This window comes from Ptychodera flava, chromosome 5 (assembly GCF_041260155.1).
Source record: "Ptychodera flava strain L36383 chromosome 5, AS_Pfla_20210202, whole genome shotgun sequence".
In the NCBI taxonomy this organism is placed as follows: domain Eukaryota; kingdom Metazoa; phylum Hemichordata; class Enteropneusta; family Ptychoderidae; genus Ptychodera; species Ptychodera flava.
In genome coordinates, this window is record NC_091932.1 from 867,696 (window position 1) to 885,926 (window position 18,231).

Here is an 18,231-nt window from a genome sequence, read left to right on the forward strand (position 1 = left end):
AAATGTGTATTTTTAAGGAATTTATTTGTCATTTTTGGTCAAAATTTGAGTTACATTGTATGTAATTCTTGTACTGTATAAACCCTATCAATTCACCCAGAAAAAAATAATTAACATGATTTTAAATAATTGAATTAATTAGGAAATCATCAAAGCCAAAATAATTTTAGTGTAGAATTATCAGAAAGTTCAACTTTTTTGACAGTTCATAGTGAAATGCCTACCATCTTGGATGATTAAAACATGTAAAGGCAACTTTCCTGAATCCCAACTTTGACATATTCTGAACCGTCATTTATTGTGCCATGTATGTTATCTAAAAGAAATTGCTCATAATAGTTTGTCATGATAGGGTGGTCAAATAAATAGAGATAGAGAAAGTTCTAATTTCCATTTATGGTTGACTTGGTAAGGATAAAATTACTTTTTGAGGAAAAAAATAGAGTGGTCAATTAAAAGAGTGGTCAAAGTGATAGGGTTTTTATGGTAAAGCTGGGCTGTAAGATTCCTCATGTGCTATTTATAGCAATTATGCAATCTGTGTAAACAGTGCAATGAAAGTGTTACATGATTCCTTATAATGCTGTTGATGACCTTGAACTTCTTAAGTTTCAAACATTTGTCTCTTCAGTGTGCTTTCTCTGAGTACGTACAGTCTCAACTTATTCAACAGAACTTACTTACAATGTTAATTTGAAAGTTAAAATGTGCTTGGTTTAGAGCTAGGATGAAAATACTGATAAAGTATGTAATTAACTCTCGTTTATTAGCTACTATAGACTAATATAGTCTATATATGCTGTTTTTTATGACGTAAATCTTGATTTAAGCAAGTCTTGTTGACTTTAATTAGAATGTAATTAACTCTCATTTATTAGCTACTATAGACTAATATAGTCTATAGCAGCTATTGGGTGGGTATCCGTCCGGCGTCCACCATCAGTCTGTATGTATGTATGTATGTATGTATGTCTGTTTGTGAGGCGTCCGTCCACTCAAATATCTTGAGAACTGCAGTACTTACTGATTTTATATTTGTTGTGTGGATGAAATATATGATTTTGAGAAACTATATTTATTAATTTTTTTATATTGTTGAAAATATGCAAATTAGCGCCAAAAAAGACGTTTTTGGTAAAAAATCTTTTTCTTCATAACCACTGGTCAGACAGCTTTGTTATTTGGTATACAGGTCCCTAGGGATAACCAACTTAGATTTGTAAAAATTGTGATGAAATATGCAAATCTGTATTTTTACGGAATTTTTTTTTCCATTTTTGGTCAGGCCATCCTGAAATGAGCTATCAAAGATATCCACCTTCTTCATCAATACATGTGTCTCAAAAAGTTATTGTCTACATAACACAGCAGAGCTCTGTCAACTGTTGGGTCACTTGTTAGCTCCCATAGCCATATGTACATATGGCAATGGAAGCTATTCTTATAGGCTAGGGAACTATCTGTATGTATGTATGTCTGTATGTCTGTATGTCTGTGTGTCTGTATGTCTGTATGTCTGTCCGTCAACATCAAAACTCCAAAACCGCTGTACATTTCATCTTGATATTTGGTGTGTACATGGATGATGGGCTGTAGATGAGATTTTGTTCAAATGAAGTTGTCATTGCCAAAAATATGCAAATTAAGTGAAAAAATGTAAAAACAGACAAAATTGAAAAAACTCAATAACCACTGAGCAGATTACATGAAAAATTAGCATGTAAGTACTTTGGGCTGACCTGAAATGATTGTGCACATCTTAGGTCAGTATCTTAGACTTGCTATTTTTCATGAATTTTTTTGTAATTTTCTCCCATTTTTGGTCAAAAAATCTTCTTCTCTGAAACCACAAGTCTGATTGATTTGAAACTTGGTATGGAAGTGCATAGGAGTGACCTTTCCAAAGTTTGGGCGAATCGTGATGAAATTTGCATATTTTTAGTTTACACGTCCATAGACTCCCATGTATAAGGCAGATCTCCATAGACTCCCATGTATAAGGTCATGAAAAATAAAAATTTAGTTTCTCATCGTATTCATATTGCAAAAAGGATGCAGTGACACAATTTTTAGTCCCCACGGATGAAGTCCAGTGGGCTTATAGATTGGGTCATGTCCGTCTGTTCGTCCATCCGTGAGTCCATCCGTTCACGCAGATATCTCAGATATTTTGACAAAATGTCATGTGACCTCGGTGACCTTTGACCTCAAATGTACATATTTGTCCATAACTCAGTAACCACAAGTGCTACCACCCTTCATATATGGTATGATGGGACACCTTATGACGCCACATATTGTACCTCATTAATTATGCACATATCTAATTTTGAGCAAGCCAATAGAGCTAGAGGTCTGATTTTTGGTATATAGGGATAACTTAGCAATACACTTTTTTAGACAAAATGTCACGTGACCTCGGTGACCTTTGACCTCAAATATACATATTTGTCCATTACTCAGTAACCACAAGTGCTACACCCTTCATGTATGGTATGATGGGACATCTCATGACGCCACATATTGTACCTCATTAATTATGTGCATATCTAATTTTGAGCAAGCCAATAGAGCTAGAGGTCTGATTTTTGGTATATAGGGATAACTTAGCAATACAAATTTTTTGACAAAATGTCACGTACCTTGGTGACCTTTGACCTCAAATATACATATTTGTCCATAACTCAGTAACCACAAGTGCTACACCCTTCATATTTGGTATGATTGGACACCTTATGACACCACATATTGTACCTCATTAATTATGCACATATCTCATTCTGAGCAAGCCAATAGAGCTGGATGTCTGTTTTTTGGTATATAGGGATAACTATAGGAGAGAAATTTTTTGACCAAATGTCATGTGACCTCGATGACCTTTTACCTAAAATATATGTTTATGTCAATAAATAAGTAGCCACAAGTGCTATGTCCTTTGTATTTAGTAGGATGGGAGACCTTATGACAACACACGCTTTACCTCATTAATTATGCACACATCTAATTCTGGGCAAGCGAATAGAGCTAGAGGTCTGATTTTTTGGCATATAGGGATTAATTAGCAATATAATTTTTTTTTCAAAATGTCATGTGACCTTGATGACCTTTGACCTTGATTATACATATATATGCATATCTCAATAACCACAAGTTCTATACCCTCCAATTTTGATAGGATATTAGACCTTAAGATACGGCTAGTTTTCAATCGGGTTCGAACCCACAACATACGGCATCAGTCGCCTAGCGGAGAGGCCACAGAGAGAACCGCTCGGCTAAATCTCCACCCCCGATAAAGAGTGGTTCAATAGCCGGCTAAGTTGTTACATTTTTCTGACTGAGACCACTCCACACGTTGTAGAGTTCGTAAAGCACTCACTCACGCATGCTCACTATCACAAATCGCACATACAAACTTTATCGAGGCGAAGAAACGAATTTCATCGCTTTAACTGGGCGAACGATAACCTCGGGGACAATTCTGTCCACCAGCAGAGCTATCAACCCAGGATAGAAAATACGGCTAGTTTTCAATCAGGTTCGAACCTACAACATACGGCATTAGTCGCATCTTGTACCTCATTTATTATGCGCATATGTATTGCTTGGCTGGCCAATACTGCTAGAGGTCTGATCTTTTTTCCCGATTTAGAACCATAACTTAGACATGCCTCATGAGTTTCAAATTGGGAACAACGACATAGACCTATGTGCCCATAGATCTCAACATATTCACTCCAGTGATACTTCTTAATGACCACATTTCCCTGCCCCATCAAGACTAATACTCCTATTACAAGTGGGGACTATGTCATTGTCAATGACTTGAGGTAATGGTTGTATCACAGTATTCGATATTTCTAATTCTGTATTTATTCCATTTTATATTCTGAATAAATACATTAAACATATTTCACTGTCTCCAGTACATTACATTTAAGTATTTTCACTTCATGCACTTTATCCCTTTCACACATGTTCAAATATCTGACCAGAGAACAAACACTAAATAGTCCAGGATGGGAGCTACAGTGTCATTGACGCTATTTAATTTTTTCAAAACCGCTGGTCAGACAGCTTTAATATTTGGTTTACAGGTCCCCAGGGTGACCTTAGTGAGATAATTTCATACAGTTAGGAAATACCTAATTTTGTATCCATGTCTATAGTAGCTTCAGGGACTTTGGCCCTATGTTTTATTCCAGTTCTTGTGGCTTGAAAGTGATACATTGAACTATCAAGATACTGATCAGTTGGTTTCTTCTGTCTTGGTGTCCACCCAGTGCAAAGTTTAAGAATCTGTATCACTGTTGTACCATACTTTTCAATGTACACATTAGTCTCAAAATATTAAAATCAGCCAAAACTGTAAGCAGAGTTCATGCAAAGTTCTTTTGAAATGAGCCTACATTGGAATAAAAAGTATGCACTGCAGTGTTCTATGGACACAGTATGCCCAAGAGGTCATGTGATTGCTGTAAAAATAAGCCCATGTGAACTGAAAATGCTCACGTGTTTCATTTTATATTGCATTTGTATGCAAATTTGAAAATTTGCGACATGTTTGCGACTTTATTGAAAGTATTATGATCAACATAATGAACAATATTCACCACAGATCAATTCTAAAGGTCATTAAGTATTCAAATATGTAATTAACTGAAATAAAAATAATTTTTTAAAGAACTGTCGTTGTATCACCACTTAATATAGGACATGTAATTGCCTTTGGTCAAGTCCTTGAAGTTATATATCCCAAACTGTGAAAGCTTATTAGATATGCAAATTATAAATTGGCTGACATGAAAATGCGAAATGAGTTTCAATATTGTTATAACCTGGTACAATCATCAATGTACATAGCATGTTTTATCAACTTTGATCAAGTAAATCCCAGTATATATCCGTAATTAGGAAAGTTCATTAAATATGCAAATTAGGAATTGGCTGAAGTAAAACTAATTTATGACTTTCAATAATGTTTTATCATAATATCTTCAATGTACATAGCAAGTTTCATCAACTTTGGTCAAGTCAATTCAGATATATATCACTAATGAGGAAAGTTCATTAAATATGCAGTTAAGGAATTGGCTGTAGTAAAAATGACTTTCGATAATGTTATATCATAGTATCTTTAAAGTACATAGCAAGTTTCATCGATTTTGGTCTTGTCAATTAAAATATAAATCCCTAATTTCAAAACTTTATTTAATATTGAAATTAGGAGTTGGATGAAGTAAAAATGCTTAAAGGCAGAGCCTCCCTTTAAAAGGACACCAATGTGTGGCGGCGTTCATTGTATGAGTGGACACCAAACAGGCAACAGGCGGGCACACGCTCCAGAAAATGCCACTTTTTAGTTTTCCCCGGCCCCAAAAACACAGACAGATTGCCAAGCGGTCAGCGTGAAGTTGCTAACCGATCGAACTCTGTGGTTATATTGAAAGTCTAACGCGACTGGAAGACAATCTTTTAGGAAATTCGAGCGTTTGTGGTGGGGAATCAATGACCGTTGGCGATTTGAACCGACTGTCAATCAAAAGCTTGCTTAAACTCTGTTTGCAGGATTCGCAAAATGTGACAAAAGGTTGAGATCAGTTTGTGTAATCAATGTTATAGATACTGGCCAAGCGTTTGACTGGGAGGAGAACTCCACTAATGCGAGAACCTGGGATTGAAAAGTGCGGCTTTAATAACTTTCAAGAATAATGTACCATAGTATCTTCAATATATGTAGAAAGTTTCATCGACTTTTGTCAAGTCAATTTAGATATATATCCCTAATTAGGAATTGGCTGAAGTAAAAATGCTTAATGACTTTCAATTATGTTAAAATCATAGCATCTTCAATATACATTAAGTTTTGTCAATTTTAATCCAGCCAATTCAGACATAAATCCCTAATTAGGAAAGTTAATTAAATATGCAAATAAGCAATTATCTTTCATGTCACCCCTTAACCCTTTGCACCCTGACCCCCTGGTACTCTATGACGTCATCGGACATTTCTGTCTGAGCCGGGTTCAAAGGGTTAATATCTTTCACGGCTGATACGTTTTGGTGTGATCAACATTTGTAGCAAATCTCATCAGATTGTATTCAGTCATTCTCAATGTATAGTCGTTTTTTCAAAAATCATTAATTATGCAAATGAGCAAAAAGTAAGCAAGCCAGACCTACCAAAAACTAATCAGTTCTTGCCATTTGCAAACTGACTGTATGTACCAGAATTGATTCTGATCTGATGAGACGTTTTTGAGATGTCAGGTTTTTCTCTCTTATCTCTTACAGGATGTGAAACATAAATTTATTGTTGCAGTATTGATGGAGTACATCAGATCACTCAACCAATATCAAATCCCTGTACAGGTTAGTTTCTATGTTTTTAGCTCACATTGGGTATATGTGTATATATACCAAAGAGAGCTTACATGGTCAGTCAGCAGCACCTCTGTGGTGTACCTAAAAGTGCACCTAAGGGTGGAGATGTGAATTTGCCCGGATGAGCATGTTCAGTGACACTTCAGTAGCTAGTATAAATCATGCACTAAATGCTGTTTAGTTCCAGTAGTTCTACTAACTTATGGTAATTCACAAAGCTATTGTAAGATTTATGAAAAGATGGAAGGTAAATTATATTCTTAATAATGATTTGTTTTTCCGGTTGCTTTCAGCACTATTTATATGAACTGGTGATCAATACACTGGTACAGAACAATTTTTTTTACCAGCTACACCAGTTTTTACAGTATCATGTACTGAGTGATTCCAAGCCACTAGCCTGCCTCATGTTGTCTCTAGAAAGTGTGTACCCACCAGCACATCAACTAGCATTGGATATGCTGAAGGTAATGTGCACCATTGGTTGGTTTAGAATTGTAAGCTTTCCGAAGGCTTTTTCAAAATATTTGTTGATTTTATGATAAAAGTATTATGATTAGATTAGAAGTGTATTATCAAGCTACAATTTTCTTCCATTCATACGATTATGAGAAACTATCTTTTTTATTTTTTGATATTGTTGAAAATATGCAAATTAGTGAAAAAAGGCGTTGTTGGTAAAAAATGTTCTTCTTCATAAACCCCTGGTCAGACAGCTTTGATATTTGGTATACATGTCCCTAGTGATGACCCAACTTACATTTGATCAAATTGTGATGGAAATATGCAAATTTGTATTTTTAAGGAATTTTTGTCATTTTTGGTCAAAAATTTATTTCATCAAAATAGCTTGTCTGACAGCTTTGATATTTGGTATACAGGTTCACAGGAATGATCAAAATATGATGTATTCAAATTATGATGAAATCTACAATTTTGTATTTTGGGGGCAATTTTTGTCATTTTATGGTAAAAAAATTATTGCTCAAAAAGGACTTATCTGATAGCTTTGATATTTGGTATACACATTCCTACAGATGAACTAAATATGATTTATTGAAATAATGATGAAATCTGCAATTTTGTATTTTTTGCGCAATTTTTGCCATTTTTGGTCAAAAAATTTGTTTCTCAAAAACTACTTATCTGATACCTATGATATTTGGTTCCTAGGGGTTGCCTCAGTGTGATATATTGAAAGTGTGATGAAATCTTGAATTTTTGTATGTTTGGGTCAATTTTTCCCATTTTTGGTCAAAATCTTTGTTTCTCAAAAGTTACTCATCTGATAGCTGTAATATTTGGTATACAGGTTCCTAGGGTTTATCTTAATGTAATATATGGAAATTATGATGAAATCTTCAATTTTGTATTTTTGTAGCTAATTTTGCCATTTTTGGTCATGCTCTCCTGAAATGAGCTATCAAAGATATCCACCTTTGTCATCAACACGTGTCACAAAAAGTTATTCTTTACATAACACAGCAGAGCTCTGTGGTCATAGGTCGCTTGGTTTTTCAAAACTGCTGGTCAGACAGCTTAAATATTTGGTATACAGGTCCATAGGATGACTTTGTGAGATAATTTCATACAGTCAGGAAGTACTTAATGTTGAATCATCTCTCTAGTAGTGTCAGGGACATTAGCAAGCCATGTAAGGGTCCAAAAATTGACAAAGTGAGCGTCAAAGTGCTTGATCGAGCACTTTGTGGAAAATGGCAAACTGAGGGTCAAAGTGCTCTATCGCACATTTTGTAGAGAGCAGCAAAGTGAGCGTAAAACTGAGCATCTCTGGATTGAGTGCGAGGGCACCTCCAACAACAGGTGAGGCCCATGCCATTAGCTTTGTCAGATAGCGTCGTCGACGTCGCTCCAGGCTATTTTCGCAATGGAGCCAGAGAACTTGTACACTTCCGCACTTTCATGTACGTGGTGCATTTTCATTGCCTCTACTGTTTATGATCAGCGAGATTGAATATTTTAGATCTTTTTTGCCATTGTTTGAGTGGTACTGGTAGTTTTGTCAATAGCGCCATGACTGAGTTCCAGTCGGCTTAGGGCAAATGTCACGTATTGCTTATAACAAACCAAAGCTGTTGTCAATGAATAATTCCTACAATGAATTGGAGACGTTTACTCAGTAATGATTATTTTGGTCAGCCTAACTTCATGGCACCTTTGCCTACTTGGTAAAATCGATCGTTCTAAACTATGTGTCACACTATTGATGTTCTTAGATAGTATCACCCCAATCTTGCATCTTATTAGTTGATTTTTTATTCAATCGGACACATTTCGCAGGTCCAAAATAGTGAACTTCAGTGTGATAGTGCCGAATACATCAATTAAGTTACGACAGTTAATATGACTCTTTAGTATTACGTTTTAGCTCTCACCTTTTGTATATATCTAATGAATGTAGTGAATGAATATTGTCTCATTTTGGATTTCGACATGTTCACAGCTAGCGCATTTGTGTTCGATGTCGGGACATTATCACATATTTGCCAATAATGCACAATTCCCATTTTCGTAAAGAAGCTATTTCTTCCTACCAGCTAGAGGCAAGATTGTCAGTATAACACAGCAATCCTGTTCATGTATTATGTCGGGATAAGTAAGGCTACATAGCTACTTTTTTAGCTGTGGTTGAAAGATGATCGTAACTTTAACCTTTCCCTTCTGTGTTCGATGTCGAAAAATTATAACTTTATGGTTTCATGCCGTTTCAGTTTGTACTTCACACTTGTTGATGAATTCCATAAGTTTAATTAATGCCTGTATGATGAATGCCGTGAATTTTTTCTTGGCCTCTTTTCTACATGTAAAAGTACGAAGTTTTAGGCTACAGCCTACTTCATATGCCAGATCAAATGCTAAGGGAAGAACACTTGCAAACTCTATCTCACGAAAAAGTTACATTCCCACACGCTAAATTGAAAGGTTAATTTCGGGTCATGGTCAGATGTTTCTTGGAATTAATTATCAATCTGTCGCACCGTAAAAGTGAGTTCGTTGAAAGTTCATACTCATTAATATCATATAAGACTTATTTGGTGGAGGTGGTAATAAATTTTGCATTATGAGATCTTCCATCATTTTATCAAAATGATATATTCCTTGTGTGTTACGTCGAAACATTATTCCAAAAGGACGTTTCAGAACCTCATAAAACGGTCATACTATAAATTATTAAATTCTTGGTAGGATTCAAACCTTCCATATACAGTATCTTACTTAGATAGAAATCAAATACTTTTGGTATCGCAAACAAAAAAACCAAACAAACAAATGAATTGAAGCAAATTTTAAAAATTCTTTGAGGAGTTCCTTTTTTCATAACAATATTTATTCATCGATTATTTTTGGGCACTAGGCTAGGCCTCTTGCTCTCATCATGGTGTTGTCCTAACACGCCAGCAAATTTCATATACCCCGTGGATGTACATTCATGAGAACCCCAACATGTACTCCACCATAAAGTATAAGCAATTTGTTGTTCACAAAAATTATCGTAATTTACAAGAATGCGTCTGAGTAATCATCACTTTGTGAATATCTGCTGTAAATCATATCAGTCAGTGAATGAAATATAGCCACCCTATTATGCAAGCCTTAGTATGGTGACGTCACAGGACCCACTTAAAAAGTCATCACACATGAGGTAGCTCCCATGATTTGGGAACAACGGCACGAGCGCCATGTTTCAAAACGGACTTTCATGAAAAAAGAATACAGACATAAATATTTAAAAAAATATTGTCAAAAGTTTGTGAAATAGTCGCCATGTCATTCGCAAACCGTGTACTCTACCGTACTTGCTGCATCATATTCAGCATCAGCCCTGTCCTTGCAAGCTTTGAATTTCCGTTACATATAAATTTCCCATACTCACTACATTTCAACACCCGTACTCACTTTGACACTCATTTTGCCGTTACAACGCCGAGTTTGTCATGCTCAATGCTCAGTTTATCATTTTCCACACCCTGCCTGATTCTCACTTTCGCATTTTCGACACTGCTCTCAGTTTGTTGTTTTCAGTGCTCACTTTAACCATAGACAGTGGAGCCTCCAGAAGGGAAGATTTGACGCCCACTTTGTCATTTTCGACGTTCAGTCCGATGCTCACTTTGTCATTTTCGACGTTCAGTCCGATGCTCACTTTGTCATTTTCGACGTTCAGTCCGATGCTCACTTTGTCATTATCAGCGCTCAGTTTGATGCTCACTTTGTTATTTCAACGTTCAGTTCAACGCTCACTTTGTCATTTTCAACGCTCAGTTCAATGCTCACTTTATCGATTTTTGGACCTTTACATACCTGCATTGGCCTTATGTTTTCCTGTTCTTGTTTTTGCCAAGGAAACCACACTGCAGATGCATATTCTAAAATACTTCTTATATAAGCTATGTACAGTGAATTTAGGGAGTTGATGTTAGAAAATGTATTACAACTCCGCTTAATAAAACCAAGCATGTGAAAAGCTTTACCAATAAATAAATGAGACATGTGCAGAAAAACTCAAAGCCCTAGAAAAGATTACCCCAGATCCTTAATTTTATCAACTCTTTCTAGGTGGGTATTATCTAATGAGTAGTGAAAGGTAATAGGGTTTTTCTTTCTAGTGAACGAGATGACTGAACACTTTGTGTTATCTACAGTTGTTTTCCATGTGAAACACCACTTGTTAAGTCGTGTAGTATCCTCTTGTAACAGTGTGCAGTCATCTCTTGAATTAATTATTTTGTAAATTTTGGCATCATCAGCGTACATAGAACATAAAGAATGTCTACACACTGAACCCATATCATTGATAAAAATCCGTTCAAGCCAGGGTCATCTTTGTCTGTCACATCAAGTTGTTCAGAATCATTAAAACCCCATGTCCCATGTAAGCTACCGTTTTGAGACTGATTTGAATATCAATATAACCATACTTGTATTGACTCGACTACATAAAGATCCCACAACCCATCCATGAAGCCATACATCTTGGTAGCCCATGTTCACATCAATTTAAGACACACTGCCAGTATTCAGAGAATGCATAGTGTGGCATACATAAACATGTTGTCATGCCTCTGTGATTGAGATGAAGTAATGTGCTATCATCATATTCAGGTTTGTACATTGGATTATACGTGCACATACATGAGTAGAAGCAGAAAATCTAATATCTGCAAATGAATATCAGAGGAATATGCATATAAAATAATCGTCATTGAAGTCCGTGAAAGTGTTTTACCATACTTGGAGAAATTGGTAGAACTGCTATCTTTATTTTGACATATTCAATGTATAAAGTGGTTGCTCATGGTATTATCTATGCCAAACGATAGAATTGTGAAATACTCATATATACTCTTAGTTAGAGAAGATTGACTCAGTACAATAAACTAGGCATCACACTAGGCGTAGTGATAAACTAGGCATCACACATCGTAAACGTACTAATTCATATGGCTTTTGCTTTGCATGGTGTAATCAAGGTTTGAGTTAAAGGCCTGTGGTGGCGTCAGATTGTCTCGCAGTGAAAGCTACTTGATTACAATTTCAATGGAAAACAAAAAGCTATGACACTCCATAATCCTCTGATAGACTAAAGCAAACTTGATCCGGGGATCAAGTCCCTGGCTTTTAAGGAATGAAGCTTTGTGTCATTGTTCACTGATACACTGAAAGACAACTGGCACCAAGTATGGTTGGGGAAACTTCCAGCGTCTGTCAATGAATACATTTCTTCTGTCATATTAAAAACAACCCAGGTCTTGCAAATTATCTTTTGAATGTCAAAGTCAATGGCAAATATTGGTAAGGCACTTGCTCAGATATGGTACACCACCCATAATCTTTTGAATGTCAAAGTCAATGACAAATATTGGTAAGGCACTTGCTCAGATATGGTGCACCACCCATTATCTTTTGAATGTCAAAGTCAATGACAAATATTGGTAAGGCACTTGCTCAGATATGGTGCACCACCCATTATCTGTTACCGTTGCCATAAAATGAATAACGCCGCAGAGCATCACTCCGGCAAGGACTGCCAAGTGGGGACCAAGAAAAACACGTCGGACACTGTCACTGCAGAAGATTGACCTGCCGCGGCTTCCGTTGCCATTATGCAACTTCCGACCTGGACCCTTCCAACAGGGCACCATAATGCAATTTCTCCACATAAGTCAGGGACATATGTCTCTTCTACGTCGGACTCTGTAACTGTTTGTACTGCATCTCAGACGTTATCGGTTGTAGAACAGCTACACAAATTACCTTACAAGTACCTTCGAATATGGGCTGTTGGGTCCCTTACACCCAATATTTCGTCCAACTACATTTGTGACATCCACAAAGTAGTGTTTACTTCAGGACTACTGAATTGCCATGGACTTCGTTTTCCAGTTCCGTCAAAATTCAACATTCCCTTGTGGAGATCCTTACTCGCTAATTTTGAAGACGCGATAATTTGTGATTACCTTCAATTCGGCTGGCCAGTCGGCTACATCGCAGAGACTTTGCCAGTTTTTAATATCCGTAACCACTCTTCAGCAGCACAGTTCGCTTCAGATGTGGAACATTTTATTGCAACGGAAACTGCTGCCCTCACCACCGCCAGCCCATTCACGGAGAACTCTTTCCCAGAACGCTTTGTTTTGTCACCACTTCAGACTGTTCCAAAGAAAGACTCTACCCGTCGCAGAGTTGTCATGGACTTGAGCTTCCCAGCAACTCGCTCTGTCAACGATGGTATACCACCAGACTTTTACAATGGCGCACCATTTAAACTCTCTTATCCTTCGGTGGATCAGTTCACCAAACTTATTCAAACTAAAGGGAAAGGATGTCTAATGTTCAAACGCGACTTACGTAGGGCGTACCGCCAAATTTACATAGACCCAAAAGATTACCATTTACTCGGCTATTCATGGAACGGTCTATTTTATTTTGATATTGTCTTTCCATTTGGTCTCCGATCAGCAGCTTTAGCATGCCAGCGCACTACCAACGCAGTCATGTATTTGTTTAGAGAATCAGTATACGCAGGTGTCAATTAACTTGACGATTTTGGAGGGGCAGACGTTCCCCACAGAGCTTCAGCGGCCTTTGCAACTCTCGGAAGACTGTTATCTCAACTTGGCTTTGAAGAAGCAGAGGACAAAGCAGTTCCCCCAACTACCTGTCTCGTATTCTTAGGCATAGAGTTTAATTCTATATCCATGACTATGTCTATTCCAACACACAAGTTGTCCACTTTACTTTTAGAATTAGATGACTGGCATCAGTCAGTTAACAGTTTTGTAAAGAAACAACAATTCCAATCCTTGCTTGGAAAACTAAATGCTGTATCCATTTGTGTTCGCTCAGGCAGAGTTTTCTTATCTCGAATGTTACAGTTACTCAGAACACAGCACAATTCACCTTGTATTTACTTAGATGAGCAATTTTATGCAGATCTAACATGGTGGAGAACATTTTTGCCATTATACAATGGGATATCGGTCATTCCACACCACAGGTGGTCTGCACCCGATGCAGTATTTTCGACAGACTCCTGTCTCACAGGTTGTGGGGCATATTTCAAGGGCTTATATTTTCATAGAATCTTCCCACAGCAAATTTTAGAGGATAACATACACATCAATGCATTAGAATTGTTAACCGTACTAGTAGCATGTAAGCTGTGGGCCTCTGCATGGAAGGGGCTGCGCATACAATTTCTTTGTGATAATCTTACTACTGTTCAAGTCATTAATTCAGGGCGTTCTCGAGACCCTCGTATTCTTCGTTTTTTACGTGAGCTTTGGCTCATTACAGCACTCAACAGCGTTGAAATTAGGGCTGTCCATATCCTAGGTCAGGACAATAGAATTGCCGACCATTTAAGCAGATAGCATCATCACAAAGCAGCTTTTGAAAATTTGACAAGTCATACTTTTGTATTAGCCATTGATGTACCAGACTCTTTTTTTGTAGACTTTCACTACGATTTGTAATCATTCTTATCGTCATTGTATGCTCGTTTTCTCTACAGGTTCCCAGTGGTCAGCACTTCAGTACGAAACGTCGATCACCCAAGCATCGGCCTATGCTTCAGGGACCATTGTAAATCTCAAGGCGCAATGGCGTGCCTATCTGCTGTTTTGTTACTTTTTCGGGATCCCTCCCATACCCACAACGGCACATACACTTTCTGCTTTTGTCACATTCTTAGCACGCTCTCTGACTTCAGTACAATCCCTGAAGAACTATTTAAACGGGGTGGCTAAACTCCACTCCTTGTTAGGCATTAATTGCCATGCCTTAGACAGTTTCCAGCTTAAACTCACCCTTCAAGGGATACGTCGTCTGCATTTACGCCCCTGTACCGAAAAACTCCCTATTACTCCTTCAATTTTACTGGCTTTGCACAAGCACTTGGATTTTTCCTCACCCTACCACGTTGTGTTATGGGCAGCCTTTTTACTAGGCTTCTTCACGTTCTTTCGCAAATCAAATTTAGTAGTCCCATCCAAATCCACCTTTTGTCCACAAAAACATTTATGCCGTCGCGACATTACCTTTTCCGATTTTGGGATGACTGTCCTCTCAAAGTGGTCAAAAACAAACCAGTTTCATGATTGAGTTCGCGCTATCCCGGTTGCTAGCATACCCGGATAAGTGTTATGCCCGGTGAGTGCCTTTCACAGGATGTGCACTTCAATCCCAGCACCACCGGATGCTCCTGCCTTCGTTTACCCCAGACAAGGGGTTCTGGTACCCCTCACCCATGCCAGTTTCGTTTCTTCTCTACGTTCTTTACTGGCTGCCGCAAACTATGATCCACACTTGTACTCTGGACATAGCTTCCACCGTGGGGGGGCCTCATTTGCATTTGAGGCAGGGGTTCCGGGCGAACTTATTAAACTACATGGTGACTGGAAATCTACGGCTACCTCTGTTGATGATGGCGTTGTAAAGTTTTCACTCTTCAGACTTCTCTCCCCCACCCACCTCTACCCACTCTGACACATTTTCACAGAGGCAGGTGGTATGGAGCTGGTTGTCAAATTCTTCTATTTCTTATGCATTAAAGTTTTGACAAGTTCCGCCAATCACGTGTGCTCTTGTATTTTGTTCCTCCCCATTGACCACACAGGACTAGAGGGCAGGCCACTAATTGGTTGTGGTAAGGGACTAGATAGGTCTGAAAGACTTTGTGAAATATGTAAGAAAGTGTACTGTGGAGGAAACAATTCATTTTCGTTTTGAATGTTTACTTTATCAAAATCTTAAGGACAAACATCAGCTAAAGAATGCATCAAGATGTAACCATCCAGGAAACTTAGTCAAACTCTGTACATCTAATGATATACCAAGTCCTTTAATTAAGAAAAGATAAACTATAATAATCTATGGTGGGTTCATTGAATATATATATATTATATATATATATATATATATATAATATACATATAATACATATATATATATATATATATATATATATATATATATATATATATATATATATATATATATATATATATATATATATATATATATATATATATATATATATATATATATATATATATATATATATATATATATATATATATATATGACAATCAGAAAGAAAAGTCTAGGAGTCCTAGCTAGTGCATGTTAGTACCTGTGAAACTAAAATTCTTATTTCTGCTTGTTACACAGAGGCTTTCAACTGCAAATGAGGAGATCATAGAAGTTTTACTCTCCAAACACCAAGTGCTGACAGCACTACGTTTTATACGTAGTATTGGACAAGTTGACACAGTGTCCGCCAGGAAATTCTTGGAAGCTGCTGTCACTACAGAAGACAAAATGCTTTTCTATACTGTCTTTAAATTCTTTGAAGAAAGAAATCTAAGGCTCAGAGGACACCCAAGATTTGTTTCAGGTATATAAATATTGATTACTTGTCCCTTGGTACAAGACCAAATGCTTCTCTATTCCCCAAAAGTTTTCAGTGTCTACTTCAACTAAACAAAAGTGTTAGCATAATCTTTTTGTATATATTAAAGGAGCATTTTTAATGTTATAATTGATTGATAACATATGTGTGTAAATATGTAAATTCAAGACTTTTAAACAAATCATGTTATTTAAGACAGATTAAAATCATATCCCTCATACACAACCACACAGCTTAGTTTACCGAATTAACTTTGCTTTGTATACAATGCAAGATCTGAGCGAGGTACATGAATATTCTACATTGATTAAGGGTCATTAGCATAGAATTTTAATACCGAAACAATGCTCATTAATGTAATCTGCATATTTGAATATCATTATACCTCGCATCTTGCACTAATAGTTGCTTTGTTTACTGGTGAAGTCTAGTTGAAATTTATTCTATTCCTTCTCTAGGTGAACACTGTGAACAGTATGCAAGACATTTTGAAGATCTGTTTGGATCAGAAAGCTTTATGATGCCAGCAGTGTTTTGAATTATTGATTCACACAGAAGAAAATTTTGATATAGCAGAACATAGTTTTACTCTGTGCGCTAATGAATGTAAATAGATGATTAAGACAAAATGGATTTTTAGCTCATATTTGATATGTCTATAAATACCAAAAAGAGCTTACATGGTGAGTCGATGGCGTCTGTATGTCTGTATGTATGTATGTATGTATGTGTATGTATGTCCATCCAGTGCAAAAGCTCCCAAACCGCCGCACCTACCATCTTAGTATTTGGTGTTCAGGTAGACCCAGGGGTTGAGATGTGACGTTGTTCAAATGAACATGTCAGTGTCAAAAATATGCAAATGAGGTAAGAAAAGAGGGAAATCCTGCAAATGTGCGGGGATGGTTCATGAACTGATACAAATTGGCAGACCTACTGAAACTATGAAAGACTGTGTTGAAACATTCCTCTGCTAAGCCTGTTCCTAAAGTCAACCTCCAGTACCTAAAGTTTCAGACCTTATTTACTTTTGTCATTCTTGTTTTTCTGGTTTAAATATTTCTTGATGGACCAATTCAAACCAAATATGAGCACACTGTCCTTGACGGTACTTTTGTTATTCTCACTAGCTTTCCTATGACAAACAAACATTGCTTAAATGTAAGAGAAAAGTGCTATTCTTATCTTTATGAAAGACAGTCCACCCATTTGGATTTCTTACCAAAAGCTTGCATGAGATCCAAACTTTTATGTAACAGTGTATGCTCAGCCGTGCATGGTGAGAGTTGTACACTTGAATGTGTGAACTTGATTTTTAGCTCGCATTTAGTATATGTATATATACCAAAGAGAGGTTATTGTATAAGGTGAATCAGTTCATTTGCGTCCATTTGCGTGTCTGTCTGTATGTATGTATATATATATGTATGTATGTGCGTTCACGTCAAAAACTGCTAAACCGCAGCACCTACCATATTAGTATATGGTGTACAGGTGCACCTAGGGGTGGAGATGTGATTTTGTTCAAATGAACATGTCAGTGTCAAATATATGCAAATGAGGGGAAAAAAGGAAAAATCCTGCAAATTGCTAAAACTCTGTAACCCTTGGTGAGATTGGGTTAAAACTTTGCATGCAGGTTCCTTTAGGTATTCTACATCAGGTGTATAGAAATTTGCATGTTTCTATTTTGGGGTAATTTTTTCAGTTTCTAGTCAAAAAGTCTTCTGCTTTGAAACGGCTTGTCTGATTGCTTCGAAAGTCGGTATTAATGTTCAAAGGGATAACCTCAGTCAAGTTGGTACAAATTATATCGAAATTTTCATATTTGTCATTTTGGGGCAATTTTCCCAATTTTTGGTCGAAAATTTTTGTATCCAAAAAACTGCTGATCTGATAGCATTAATATTTAG

The 18,231-nt window shown here is 36.8% G+C and overlaps 1 protein-coding gene across 8 annotated transcripts in view; it reads left to right on the forward strand.

Annotated features, from left to right (window-relative positions):
• The window catches only part of LOC139132398 (regulator of MON1-CCZ1 complex-like), a 155,120-nt gene extending 137,926 nt beyond the window's left edge, over positions 1 to 17,194 (forward strand). For all 8 annotated transcript variants that reach the window (XM_070698740.1, XM_070698741.1, XM_070698736.1 and 5 more), the window contains 4 exons: positions 6,295 to 6,372; positions 6,678 to 6,851; positions 16,078 to 16,303; positions 16,777 to 17,194. In XM_070698740.1, coding sequence (XP_070554841.1) covers positions 6,295 to 6,372; positions 6,678 to 6,851; positions 16,078 to 16,303; positions 16,777 to 16,856 — 558 coding nt within the window. In that variant the 3' untranslated portion in view covers positions 16,857 to 17,194. The remainder of the gene's footprint in view (positions 1 to 6,294; positions 6,373 to 6,677; positions 6,852 to 16,077; positions 16,304 to 16,776) is intronic.
• The last annotated feature ends 1,037 nt before the right edge of the window (positions 17,195 to 18,231 follow it).